At 35.3% G+C, this 13,941-nt stretch overlaps 1 protein-coding gene across 2 annotated transcripts in view; it reads right to left on the bottom strand.

Annotated features, from left to right (window-relative positions):
• Window positions 1-13,941, bottom strand: part of KLHDC1 (kelch domain containing 1) — a 46,458-nt gene that overhangs the window by 20,279 nt on the left and 12,238 nt on the right. For both annotated transcript variants that reach the window (XM_022570633.3, XM_089906167.1), the window contains exons 4-6: window positions 13,432-13,550; window positions 4,327-4,405; window positions 2,600-2,683 (exon numbers count right to left, since the gene is read on the bottom strand). In XM_022570633.3, the coding sequence (XP_022426341.1) occupies window positions 2,600-2,683; window positions 4,327-4,405; window positions 13,432-13,550 (282 nt within the window). The remainder of the gene's footprint in view (window positions 1-2,599; window positions 2,684-4,326; window positions 4,406-13,431; window positions 13,551-13,941) is intronic.

Below are 13,941 nucleotides of genomic sequence, written 5' to 3'. Positions count from 1 at the left end.
AGTACACTGTGTGATGATCTCAGAGACTTAAAAAAAAATCAATCTGCCCCCCCAAAACTCTTGATGCTTCAAATTCCACAATAAGAACTTCATTCTTGGCTTAAGCCAGTGTTTATCTCTTACTAAAACTCTTCACACTAACTGATAATACTTCTTTATACTTTACTTTGAATAAATATAGCAGAACTTTTCTTCAGAGAAGTTTGGGGTTGGTGGGAAAAGAGAGGGTATAATGGGTAGATTAATGAATAAGATTTGAAGGAAGAATTTTCTGCATAATTTCCATGTGTTCATGGTGGGTACTTCTGTGTATGTATTTAGTTCCAAGTTCTGAAAGAACCCAACATTTTCAGCTCATTGGCTACCGAATGTGGCCACAGGAAATTTAAGCACTACATCCAATATCATAACCTCCTAGAATTTTTTACTTGAATAATTATGAGGTCAACATGGTAAGAAATAATTCAGATATTACCTATATAACACTTAAATAAATGAGAGAGAACCATAAATGAGAGAGAACCATTTGTGTTGCAGTTCCCAACACTTCCAACAAAACAAGTTTTATTGTCCCATCCCTGATCTGAAATTCTGGAAAAATTCTTCTACTATATACACATTCATTATGAAATAAATATTGACTTTCTCCTTTTTTATCTATGAAATACATTTAATATCCAACCAAAGCTTCTGAATAAACTGAGTTCATACCAGTCCAAACAAAAACAAAGTAATGGCATTTGCATTAGCCTGTGCGGCTAATTGCGTAAATAATGCACAGTGCTTATTAGGTCATTTGAAATACTGAAAATAACCCAAAGACTACTATTATATTCTACTGTCCTCATAGGGTTAAGAGTCCCATGTAGGAAAACACTTTCAACTTTCCATTTAACAGATGACATTATATGGCTTATGTAAAAGTACACAGCTCTTTTCAACCAGTTTCTTCAACTTCAACAGCAGTAACTCGAACACACTACCATGTTACCTTTCCTTTCGCTGCAGACATTTAGGAACAATTAATTCATTTAAGAATGTCTCTAAAACATAAAGGGAACAAATTCTAGCTGCAACCACATCAGAAAAACCTTCAGATATAATATAAACAATGTAAGAACTTATTTGAAGAAATAATCAGAGAAATCACAGTGAAAATACTGTTAAACACTAACTGAAAGAGTGTCAGTGCCCGTTAGGCTGTTGGTGCAGAAGGGGGGAAGGGGTACGGATTAAGGTAAGGAGAGAGAGAAGGAGTCACAACAGAAAGACCTGAAGTCCAAAGAACTAATTATAAGCTACCTCAGTTCACTTATCCCAAGGAGCATATTCTAAAAATATGCCTGCAGTAGCTCCAGACTCTTGCTTATTCTCTAAGGGAGCAGAGCGTTAAGAGACCTGAAAGAGATCCAGGATGAGTTTCAGTAGATCCAGTCTCAATAATATTTCTCTCCACCTGCTTGCTGATACGAAATTATTTTAACAGAGATAAGATGCTTTTATTTCATTAATACATAAATCTTGACATTAAAATGCTGACTGCAGGAAAATTCAATCAACAAATATGATCGACTGATAGTTGATCAGTTCCAAAATTAGAAGAGAACAGAAGAGCACTGAACACCTGAAAAGCACTGCTTGGAAAAAGAGGAAGCTGAGAAGGGTCAAACCTTGTAACACCTGCTATTTTGCACAGAACCTCCCTCACTACCATCTACAGAAGCTGAACTGCAAGGAAATTTAGTCATATGTGCATGTTAGTGGACAGAAATTTGGTTTTGCCTGTTCAGCATTCTATTCTGCACAGTTCCGGTGAGCTGACCAATCACAATACCTTGCTCCCCCAGGGACAGACCTGAGACTCAGACCTGGCCAGTCATCCCCTTGGCAGCAGGGACTGATATAGAGTAGGAACATGCCTAAGTAGAGCCAGAGTCTTTTTCTAGGACAAAGACATAGACATTGACAGAATGCAGCACCAATAGAAAGATCTGCTGGTGTAGCCAGGGCCATATTCCCTTCTAAATGAGCTGGACAGTCTGCAGTAGACAGGATAAAGCTAGCACACAGAGAAGCAGGGAGAAGCCAACAGAGAGATGCAAATATTGTGATGGTGTTGGATAACTGGCTCCAGTTCCTAAGGTCCTGGTCCCTGTAGCTCTTCCACTGTGTGAGCCACTTCAAAATATACTTCCCAGCTATGTGAGAATTCTTTAATGGCTTAAACTAATGTGAATTTGTGTTTGCTCACTAGAAGATGAAAGAGTATTAAGATTTCAAGGGTTTATGAAACATGGGCTTTTTAAAATCATGGACTTTGTTACGAAAGGACTTTTTAAAAGAGACTTCATTAAATCAGGGCATTACACTTGTGGGTAAAGAATAATGATGGCACCTCTTTAGATTTTTCTAGAAAACCTTAGTTAGCCTGGAGAAAAATATGTGATTAAAAAAAGTACTAATAACAGTTCTCATAAGAGAACCCCTTTGTATATGATAACAAACTCAATTACTGAAATCCAATAACTCAGTAAAAGAAATAGATTTTAAAAGTATTAATGAGTATACAAACATAAAGGTGACTTTTTACAATACTTACTTTAATTTCTGGTTGAAGCCAACTCTGTGTCTTTGTGTCAAATATGTGAACATCATTATGCCATCCCCAGAATATCTGCTCTTCCTAAAAAAGAGATTTTAAAAATATTTTAAAAAGCTTTTGTAATTTTTAGATTAGTATTATAGTTTCACTGCACATTTACTGGTGAAATAACAGGCACTTTTACAGAAATAGAGTTAAGTGTGACCATAGTCATAAAGCTAACGCATACACCAGGGTAACCACAGTCGTAAAGCTAATGCATATACCAGTGGCTCACAAAGTGTGGTCCCTAAGCCATAGCAGCATCACCTGGCAACTTTCCTTCTCGTAGTGTTGTTTGCATGAGTCATAACTTTGCTTGTTGACAATCTTCCACTTCTCTCAAAGGAATATCTCTTTTAAAATTGCAGAGAACAGAATGATATTTACATTTGGAAATCTCTTTTCCTAAAGTACAGGTTCAGAATTCCTAATCATTGCTGTTAGAAACTTTAGGGAACAATGATTCCTTTTTCCAAAAAATTCCAATCAATTCTACTTAGCCAAGCACCTTGTTCTTATGCATCAAACTTATGCTCACTCTCTTGTCTTCTAGGAAGAGACTAGACTTCTTTGGCAAGGCAAAGATTTAGCAGTTAGACTGTATTTAGCATCTTCTGCGTTGCTGAAATCCTCTACCACTATTCTAGCTTACCTCTGTACCAGTTTTATGTTATATGTCAGGAATATATCATTCATTTTTGTCAGGACTTGTCAAACAAGTCAAATAAACTACATAATTTACTTAGTTTAGAATCTAAATGAAAAAATCTACCTGTACACCATAAACTTTAGGACATGATCATTAGCCTAACTGTACTAGAGGAGGAAAAAATGAGAGATTTCACTGATGAGTAGACATAATTAATGGGAAGTTATATTACTAAAAATTATCAGTAATACTGTAAGTAGCAAAACTTTAAAGATATTTCATTTTAAAAACTCAAAAACCATGTAAACCACTTTTAACGCTTAAAAACCATTCAGTTTTATTAATTAGCATGTATTAATTTCACACATAGCCCAAATAAAGACTATGGAGAATTTTTAAATACCTATATACAAAGAGATATACATGAAATGTACATATACCTTTATATTAATAATGTACAATAATAATACATGCTACTAGAAGGTAAAACTGAAGACTTACTGTGTATCTTGGTGGTGAGATCAATGGTTTTTAAAGTTATCTTTTAAAAGATTTCATTTTTATAAGTCATGAGTTCTTCCCTTAATAATAATTTATTCTCTAACCAGTAAGAATAAATAGAAAAAGTAATATGACTACCAACTTACTCACTCTCATACAGAAGCCAGACTGAGCTATGAATAGTTCTGGTGGACGTACCTAAAAGGAGGTGTATGTCAGCAACAGCCACTGCGGTTACCTAAGAACAAAGTTTTTCCAAGTTGTGCTAAAGCCACTAGTTTTCTAACAGAAGCAGCTATAAGTGATTAATGGCATCAGAAAAGACATTACTCTGCCAGTAGCCATGAAGGCTGATATAATTAGGTGAGAGAACTTCCTGCAACTGAATCCAAATTCAAAAGAGAGAAAATACAATTTTTTTCATAATATCAATTACAGCAAATTAAAATGAGAAAAACTGGGTTCATTATTTCTGGAGACTGTAACGTGACACTAACTTAGAGGAAAATGTAAACAGGGATTACTCTCTTACCCAAGACGCATCATGAACATCAAAACAATCTTGGAGTTCATTGTGTCTCCTACACCCATAGCCACCAAAATATATTAATCTGAAAAACAAAACAAAGCACACACTTTAGGAGTTCTACTTTCAGTCTGTTCACAGAAAGTTGGAAGACATCATTTCCCTCACAACCTAAACAAGCCATATAAACTACAAAACCATAGTTTAAAAAAAAAAATCAAAGAGCTATGGGAGCAAAGAGACCTAAATGAACTAATTCCAGAAAGTGATAAGCTCGCAGTAGGAGAGAAGAGGCCCATGGCTGCTTTCATACCTGATGTAACAGCAGGAGGAGAAAGAATCCAGCACAGATTGGGTTTGTAAAAGAAGCCACCCAAAATTTTAACAGGCACATGTAGGCTGGCATAGCAAATTAGAATCTTAAGAAACTCAGCCACAGAGGGAGCTTGAACCTACTGAACAACTTTTTCACATAGTCTTCAGGGAGGGCTCAGGGTCAGTCACCAACAGCTGGAAGCAGAGAAGAGCTGAGCAACTCTCCTTGAGGCAATCTGAGCTATCAACTCTAAAGTTTGGGATCTGGGCAGGAGATCTGACAGAAACACCTCAGAGGCATGCCAAGCCGTTACAGCACACAGGGTGGCTGCCCTCAAAAGGCCAGGCGAGGAGGGGCAGTGCTGAAAGAGATCTCTCAAGGTACAGAAAGCATAAAGTGGGATTGGAGAGCAAAGAGAACTCCCTAGCAACACAAGTAGGCTATAAAACAAGGAGAGATCTCCCACAGTTCTGAGAAGTAGGTACTCAGCTGTGAGGCACTGTTCAAAATCTCTAGACAATCTCTAGTCCTTAAACATGGGGCTGTAGCAAAGGAAAGTCTTGGCCCTGCATCAGAACATTTGAAGCCAGTGGTTAAACTGAATCAAACTAAAGCTGCAACAAAGCCCAGACACAGATCAACTATAGATTAGACTGACTTAAATCCCACTCTAGCAACCTGAAAAAGGGAAAAAAGGGCATGTCCTTTTCTGGAAAGAAATATTGTTTATTCCCAACTTTACTGTTCTTTCATACAGAATGTCTGTCAAATGATGAAGAAATTACAAGGTATAAGAAAAGGCAAAAAAAGTGACCCATGATCAAGAGAGGAAAGAGTCAATATAAGCTGACTCCAAGGTGGCCCAGATATTAGAATTATTAGATATGGCCTTTAAAATAACTATGGTAGAAATAGTAACAGACCAGTTTGTAAAAGGTGGACAATGTGCAGGAAGAACTAGGTAATTTTGGCAGAGACATGGAACCATGAAAAAGAGTGAAATGAAAATGCAAAAAATTGGAAAATAAGATGTCAGAAATAAAGAAATTCATTAGATAGTCATAACAGGAAACTGGACATAGCAATGGAAAAGATCCGTGAACTTGAAGATAAGTCAATTGGTAAAAAAAAGTATCCAAATTAAAACAAAGAGAATGAAAGAGTAGGGGGCGGGGAAGGGAGCCCAAGCTCTGTATAACAATATCATATGATCTAATGTGCATATAATAGGAGTCCCAGAAGGAAAAGAGATGAATAAATGGGTAGAAGAAATATTTGTTAATTAATAAGAACTTCCTAAAACTGATGAAAGATATATATCCACCAACCCCAGAAGCTCAGCACACTCCAAGCTGGATAAATACAAATAAGTGAATTTCTCACCAGAAAAATGGAGGCCAAAAGGCAATGTAATAAAGTCATTAAAGTGCTGAAAGAAAGAAAAATATCTGTCAACCCAATGAGTGAAAAACGTCACAAGGGAAATTAGAAATTACCTTGAAATGACTGAAAATGCAAACAGAATAAAACAAAACTTATGGAATACTGTGAAGGTGGTGCTCAGAGGGAATCTTATAGCTATAAATGCCCACAAATTTAAAAAGAAAGATCTCATATCAATAATATAACCATACACATCAAGGAACTAGAAAGAGAAGCAAACTAAACCCATAGATAACAGAAGGAAATAATAAAAATTAAAGGGGAAATAAGCAAAAAGGTGAATAGAAAAGCAATAGAGAGAAACAACAAAACCAAAAGTTGGGTCTTTGAAAATATCAACAAAATTGACAAATCTTTAGCTAGGTTGACTAAAAAAAAAGTAGAGAAAACTCAAATTACTAAAATTAGGAGTGACAGAGGGGACATTGAAACTAGAGACTAGTTTCAACTAGAAAAAGCCCACACGCAGCAACGAAGACCCAACACAGCCAAAAATAACAGACAGAAATTAAAAGTATCATAAGAGAATACCAAAAAACTGCATACCAACAGACTGTATAAACTAGATGAAATAGAAAAATTCCTGGAAAGACACACACTTCCAAAAGGGGCTCATGAAGAAATAAAAAATCTGAATAAACATATAATAAGTAAAGAGACTGAATCAGTAATCCTAAAATCTCCCAACAAAGAAAAGCCCAGGACCAGATGGCTTCAGTGGTGAATTCTATCAAATATTTCAAGAAGAATTAATACCAACCCTTCTCAAACATTTAAAAATACTGAGAAGGAGGGAACACTTCCTAACTCATTCAATGAGGCCAGCATTATCCTGAAACTGAAGCCAGACAAAAACACAACAAGAAAACTGCATATATCTGATAAGGGTTTACTATCCAGAATATGTAAAGAATTCCTACAACTCAATAACAAAAAGAAAAAACAATTCAATTTTTTAAAAATGGGCAAAGGACTAGAATAGATATTTCTCCAAAGAAGATATACAAATGGCCAACAAGCCCAGGAAAAGATGGTCAACATCATTAGTCACTGGGGAAACACAAATCAAAACCACAATGGATATCACTTCACACCCATTACAATGGCAATTATAAAACAAACAAACAAATAAATTAACAAAAAACAAAAGAAAATAGCAAGAGTTGGTGAGAATGTAGAAAATTGGAACTTTTATAGTGGGAATATAACATGGCATTGTTACTGTGGAAAACAGTTTGGTTCTCCTCAAAATGTTGAACGTAGAGGCTTCCCTGGTGGCTCAGTGGTTAAGAATCCACCTGCCAATGCAGGGGACACAGGTTCGAGCCCTGGTCCAGGAAGATCCCACATGCGTCAGAGCAACTAAGCCCATGCGCCACAACTACTGAGCCTGCGCTTTAGAGCCCATGAGCCACAACTACTGAAGCCCACATGCCTAGAGCCTGTGCTCCACAACAAGAGAAGCCACCACAACAAGAACCCCACGCACCACAATGAAGAGTAGCCCCTGCTCGCCACAACTAGAGAAAGCCCGCACGCAGCAATGAAGACCCAACACAGCCAAAAATAAATAAATAAAAATTAAATTAAATTAACTTAAAAAAATGTTGACCATAGAATTACCACATGATCCACCTAAAAGAATCAGAAAAAGAAGAACAAACAAGGCCCAAAGTCAGCAGAAGGAAAGAAATAACAAATATCAGAGAAGAAATAAATAAAATAGAGATTTAAAAAACTAATAGAAAAGATCAATGAAAATAAGAGCTGGTTCTTTGTAAAGATACACAAAATTGAAAAATTTTTAGTCAGACTCATCAATAAAGAAAGAGAGAAGACCCAAATAAATAAAATCAGAAATAAAAGAGAAGTTACAACCAATACCACAGAAATACAAATCATAAGAGATTACTATCAACAATTATAAGCCAAAAAAATGAACAACCTAGAACTGGATAAACTTCTAGAAACATACAATCTCCCAAGACTGAATGAGGAAGAAATAGAAAATCTGAACAAACTGACTACTAGCAATAAAATTGATCAGTAATCAAAAATACTCCCAAAAAACAAAAGTCCAGGACCAGATGGCTTCACAAATGAATTCTATCATACCTTCAAAGAAGATTTAACACCTATCCTTCTCAAACTATTCCAAAAAAATTGAAGAGGAGAGAAAGTTTCCAAACCCATTCTACAAGGCCAGCATTACCTTGATACCAAAATCAGAAAAAGACACTACAAAAAAAAGAAACTTACAGGTTAATATCCCTGGTGAACATAGATACACAAATCTTCAACAAAACACTAGCAAACTAAATTCAACAATACGTTAAAAGGATCATACACAATGATCAAGTGGGATTTATCCCAGGAATGCAAGGATGGTTCATTATCCACAAATCAATCAACATGACACACCACATTAACAAAATGAAGGATAAAAATCACGCAATCAACTCAATAGCTACAGAAAAAGCATTTGACAAAATCCAACAACGATTCATGACAAAAACTCTCAACAAAGTGGGTAGAGAAGGAACACACATCAACAATAAAGGCCATTTTTGACAAACACACAGCAAACATCATAGTCAATGGTGAAAAGCTGAAAGCATTTCCTCTAAGATCAGGAACAATACAAGGATGCCCCCTTTTTTACTTAACATAATATTGGAAATCCTAGCCACAGCAATCAGAGAAGGAAAAGAAATAAAAAGCATCCAAGTTGGAAGGGAAGGAATAAAACTGTAACTATTTGCAGATGACATGATTGTATATATAGAATACTCTAAAGAGTCCACCAAAAAACTATAAAAACTAATAAATGAATTCAATAAATTTACAGGACACAAAATTAATAGACATAAATCGTTTGCATTTCTATACACTTATGATGGACTATCAGAGACAGAAATCAAGGAAATAATTCCATTTACAATTGCATCAAAACGAATAAAATACCTAGGAATAAATTTAACCAAAAAGGTGAAAGACCTGTACTCTGAAAACTATAAGGCACTGATGAAAGATATTGATGATGACATGAATAAGTGGAAATATATTTCATGTTCATGGATTGGAAGAATTAATATTGTTAAAATGTTCATACTACCCAAAGCAATCTACAGATTCAGTGCAATCCTTATCAAAATACTGATGGCATTTTTTTCACAGAGCTAGAACAAATAATCCTAAAATTTTTATGGAACCACAAAAGACTCCAAATAGCCAAAATAATCTTGAGAAAGAAGAACAAAGCTAAATGTATCATGGTTCCTGGTTTCAAACTATACTACAAAGCTACAGTAATAAAAAAAGTAAGGTACTGGTACAAAAATAGACACATAGATCAATGAAACAGAATAGAGAGCCCAGAAGTAAACCCATGCACATATGCTCAGTTAATCTACAACATAAGAATATACAAAAAAAAAAAAAGAATATACAACAGAGAAAAGACAGTCTCTTCAATAAGTGATGTTGGGAAAACTTACAGCTACTTATAAAAGAATGAAACTAGACCATTTTCTCATACTATATACAAAAATAAACTCAAAATGCATTAAAGACTTAAGCATAAGACTTGATACTATAAAACCCCTAGAAGAAAACTTAGGCAGTACACTCTTTGAAATCAGCCTTAGCAATATTTTTTTGGATCTGTCTCCTCTGGCAAGGGCAACAAAAGCAAAAATAAGCAAATGGGACCACAACAAACTAAAAAGCTTTTGCACAGCAAAAGAAACCATCAATAAAACAAAAAGGCAACCTACTGAATGGGAGAAGATATTTGCAAATGATATGTCCACTAGGGGCTAATATACAAAATATATAAAGAACTCAAACAACTCAGCATCACTTAAAAAAAAACAACCCAGTTAAAAAATGGGGAAAAGACCTAAATAGACATTTTTCCAAAGAACACATACAGATGTCCAACAGGCACATGAAAAGATGCTCAGTACCACTAATTGTCAGGGAAATGCAAACCCAAACCACAATGAGACGTCACCTTATACCTGTCAGAATGGCTATTATCAAAAGGACAAGAAATAACAAGTGTTGGCACAGATGTGGAGAAAAGGAAACCTTCATGCATTGTTGGTGGGAATGTAAATTAATACAAGCACTATAGAAAACAGTATGGAGGTTCCTCAAAAAATTAAAAATAGAACTACCATACTATCCAGCAATGCCACTCCTATTTAACCAAATAAAATGAAAACACTTATTCAAAAAGATATATACACCCAATGTTCATTGCAGCATTATTTACAATAGCCAAGATATGGAAGCAACCTGTGTCCATCAACAGATGAATGGATAAAGAAGATGTGGTGTGTATGTATGTACACACACACACACACACACACACACACACAGAGAAATATTACTCAGCCATAAAAAGGAATGAAATTTTGCCATTTGTGATAACATGGATGGACTCAGAGGATATTATGCTAAGTGAATAAATCAGAGAGAAACAAATACTGCATGTTTTCACTTATGTGTAGAATGTAAAAATCAAAACAAAGAACAAATATGAAAAATCAGATACAGAGAACGAACTAGTGGTTGCTAGAGGGGAAGGGTGGGGGATGGGTGAAATAGTGAAGGGATGAAGAGGTACAAACCAACAGTTATAAAATTTAAAAACTAAATAATAAAAGATAAACTTGGATTCATATCTCATACCATTCACAGGTTTTTACTGGTTCTTTTTTTTTGGCTGTGCCACACGGCTTGCAGGATCTTAGTTCCCCGACCAGGGATCAAACCCATGCCCTCAGCTGTGAAAGTGTGGAGTCCTAACCACTGGACCTCCAGGGAATCCCTCCCATGTTTTTAAAAATAACAAAAGTACTAGAGGAAAATATGTGAGAATTAGTTTATAATCTTGGAGTGGAAAAAACCTTTGCAATTGACTCAAAGTCAAGAAGCCAGAAAAGAAATTATTGATAAATTTACCTAAATAACAGCTTTAAGAAGCTGTTTAATACATGCAAAACACACTTTATGCAAAGTCAAAAGATAAATGACAACCTGGAAAAAATATTTTCATATCACAGTCAAACACTAATCTCTTTATACATAAATAACTCCTAGAAGTCAAGATTATAAATGCCAACAATCAAATAAAAAATAATTAGCAAAGGATTTATTTTTCAGTTCAGAGAAAAAGAAATAAAAATTGCCCTTAAATATATGAAAATTAAAATAAGACTGAGGCATCACATCTCACCTATCAATTTGGCCAAAAACATCTAAGTTTGCCTGCAAATTCTTGGCAAGGCTGTGGACAAAGAGGCACTCCATTACTGACAACACAAAACAGCACAACTTTATTGGAGAAAAAGCTGGCAAAATCCAATGTTATGGATTGAATTGTGTCCCCCACAAAATTCATATATAGAAGTCCTAATCCCCTGTATTTAGAATGTGACATTATTGGCTACTCAAAGCAGAGTACTAATGGTTATCAATTTGTAGGGTCAGAGAAAGCAACAGCAGCATAATCATAGTTGGTTTCTATTTAAATCTGATTAATCCACAATTCAAAGGTTTAAGATTTTCCTTTCCAAATTCTCATATTCTAGAGAGTATTTTGATCTATGTACCTTTTCATGACCAAGATAATCTTATTCCTTACGCTGTGGAATTCTGATATGCTTTTTGAGAATTATAAAATATTTTGTCAAATTTTAATGTCTGCCTTTTGTATTCAAAATATAAATGTGTATTATTTAAACTGATTGTTTTTTAAAACTTAACACCCTCCATCTTAATTATTATAAGTGCCCCCTGCAGTTTAAAGAGATTTTTTAAAATAAACTGAATATTGAATAAAGCAGAGTAGGAATTACTGCAATTAAGAAGGCAAAACAATTATATTTTCTAGAAATAAAAACATAAGAATAATAAAAGAAGAATGTGACCTTATTTAGAGACAGGGTCCTTATAGAGGCAATCAAGTTAAAATGAAGTCATGAGCGTAGGTCCTAATCCAATATGACTGGTATTCTTACAAAAAGGGGAAATTTGGAGACAGACAAGCACACAGAGAGAATGCTATGTGACTATGAAGGCAGAGATCAGAGTGTTGCTTCAACACACCAAAGGTTGCCAACAAATCACCAGAAGCTGGGGACAGGCATAAAACAGATTCTTTCTCAAAACCAAGAGAATGAACCAACCCTGCTGACACCTTGATCTCAGACTTCTAGCCTCCAGAACTATGAGACAATACATTTCTGTTGTTTAAATTATTCAGTTTATAGAAATCTGTTACAGCAACCCTAGCAAAATAAACATTTATCACAATTACAAATGTACTACGCTTTGACCAGAAATCAAATTCTGGAATTTTATCCAACAAATAGATCTGCAATCATATGTATATATACACAAAGATATTCATTTAATCTAAGTGTTGTGCCATCTATATGGGAAAGGTTAAATAAACTTGGTATATCCACACAGGAGAATACTATGCAGCTGTACAAACAAAAACAAAATCAAGCTTTCTAACTAGAGATACAGAAAGATGAAAGTTCCCCATGGTATACTGTTGACTAAAAGAAGTCCAGTGGTTAAGACACCGCACTTCCAATGCAGGGGGTGCGGGTTAGATCCCTGGTCAGGGAACTACAATTCCCATATGCTGTGTGGCATGGCCCCCTCAAAAAAAAAAAAAGGAGGCAGCAGGGTGCAGAATAGTGTATGGAGTACACCCATATTTGTGTAAGGAGGAGGAAGAGAAGAGCACGCACCTATGTATTTGCTTCTATCTGCATAAAGTCACAGGGATCGCAGTTGTTCCCAAACTTGCCTGCACTTGGAATCACCTGAGGAGCTTAAAAAAATCATACCCCCAGTGATTGCAATTTGATTAGTTCTGGGGTATCACCTGGGCTTCAGAGCTTTTAAAAGATCCCCAGATTATTTCTATGGCAGACAAGTTTGAGAACCACTGCTATAAAAATACAAAAGATATTAATAAAAGTAGCTAATTGTGCATGTGGAGGGTGGGAACAGGATGGAAGGGGACAGGAGTGGGAGCCAGACTTTTCATTGTATCCTTTTCAATATGTTTTTGAACCATGTAACTGTATTAACGATTCAGAAAATTTAAAAAGTAACGAATTTTTAAAAACCAAACAGCTGCTTCCACCATGTTTACTCTTATGACCTGGCTCTTATCCAGGGTTCAAAACTGCCTTTAACATCAGTGTCAAAACAAGTTTGTAACTATCTTGAAAAAAATTTCAGACTTTCAAGTTTTCTCTATTTTGGTCACAAGCTGTAATCCTTACTTAAGTGCAGTTAATGAGATGGTCTTGCTGCATTACCTGTCTTTATATACCCAGCAGGAAAGTTTATCACGTGGTGTGGGTGGTTGACCTTCAAAGTTGGTGATTTTTTCCCAAACATAGCTTCCATCTCTTGTTCGCAAATTAACAAAATAAAGCTTTTAAAAGAGGAGAACACCATTAGCAGACAGGACATTGGAAAATTAAACATATGTCACAGGGATATGTGATCCAAAATTAATAATATTACTTTTTGATTTTTAAAAGGTAAAAATTTGAATTGTAGCGTTAATGAAAATGGGACTATGTTTTAGAAGCAAAAATGATAATATGAAAAATACTGAAATGGATCTTTTCCCATCGTGCTCTTGCCCTATGAATATCAACTAAGTACGTAGTTAATTCTGAAGCAGAAAGACATGGCAGAAGAGAGGAGCACGATGCTGCATTTTCACCCTATCTTTAAAACCTTATCATCATAAGCTCAAGCTTTTCTACATATGTCTTCTTTGTAAAATACATTCGTAAACTTGTGAGATGAAGTGACAC

The sequence above is a fragment of the Delphinapterus leucas genome, chromosome 2, assembly GCF_059928025.1.
Source record: "Delphinapterus leucas isolate spDelLeu-1000000601 "Yukka" chromosome 2, BTC_Dleu_Yukka2, whole genome shotgun sequence".
NCBI lineage: Eukaryota > Metazoa > Chordata > Mammalia > Artiodactyla > Monodontidae > Delphinapterus > Delphinapterus leucas.
The sequence above is the reverse complement of the archived record's forward strand: the minus strand, read 5'-3'. Positions and strand labels throughout refer to the sequence as shown.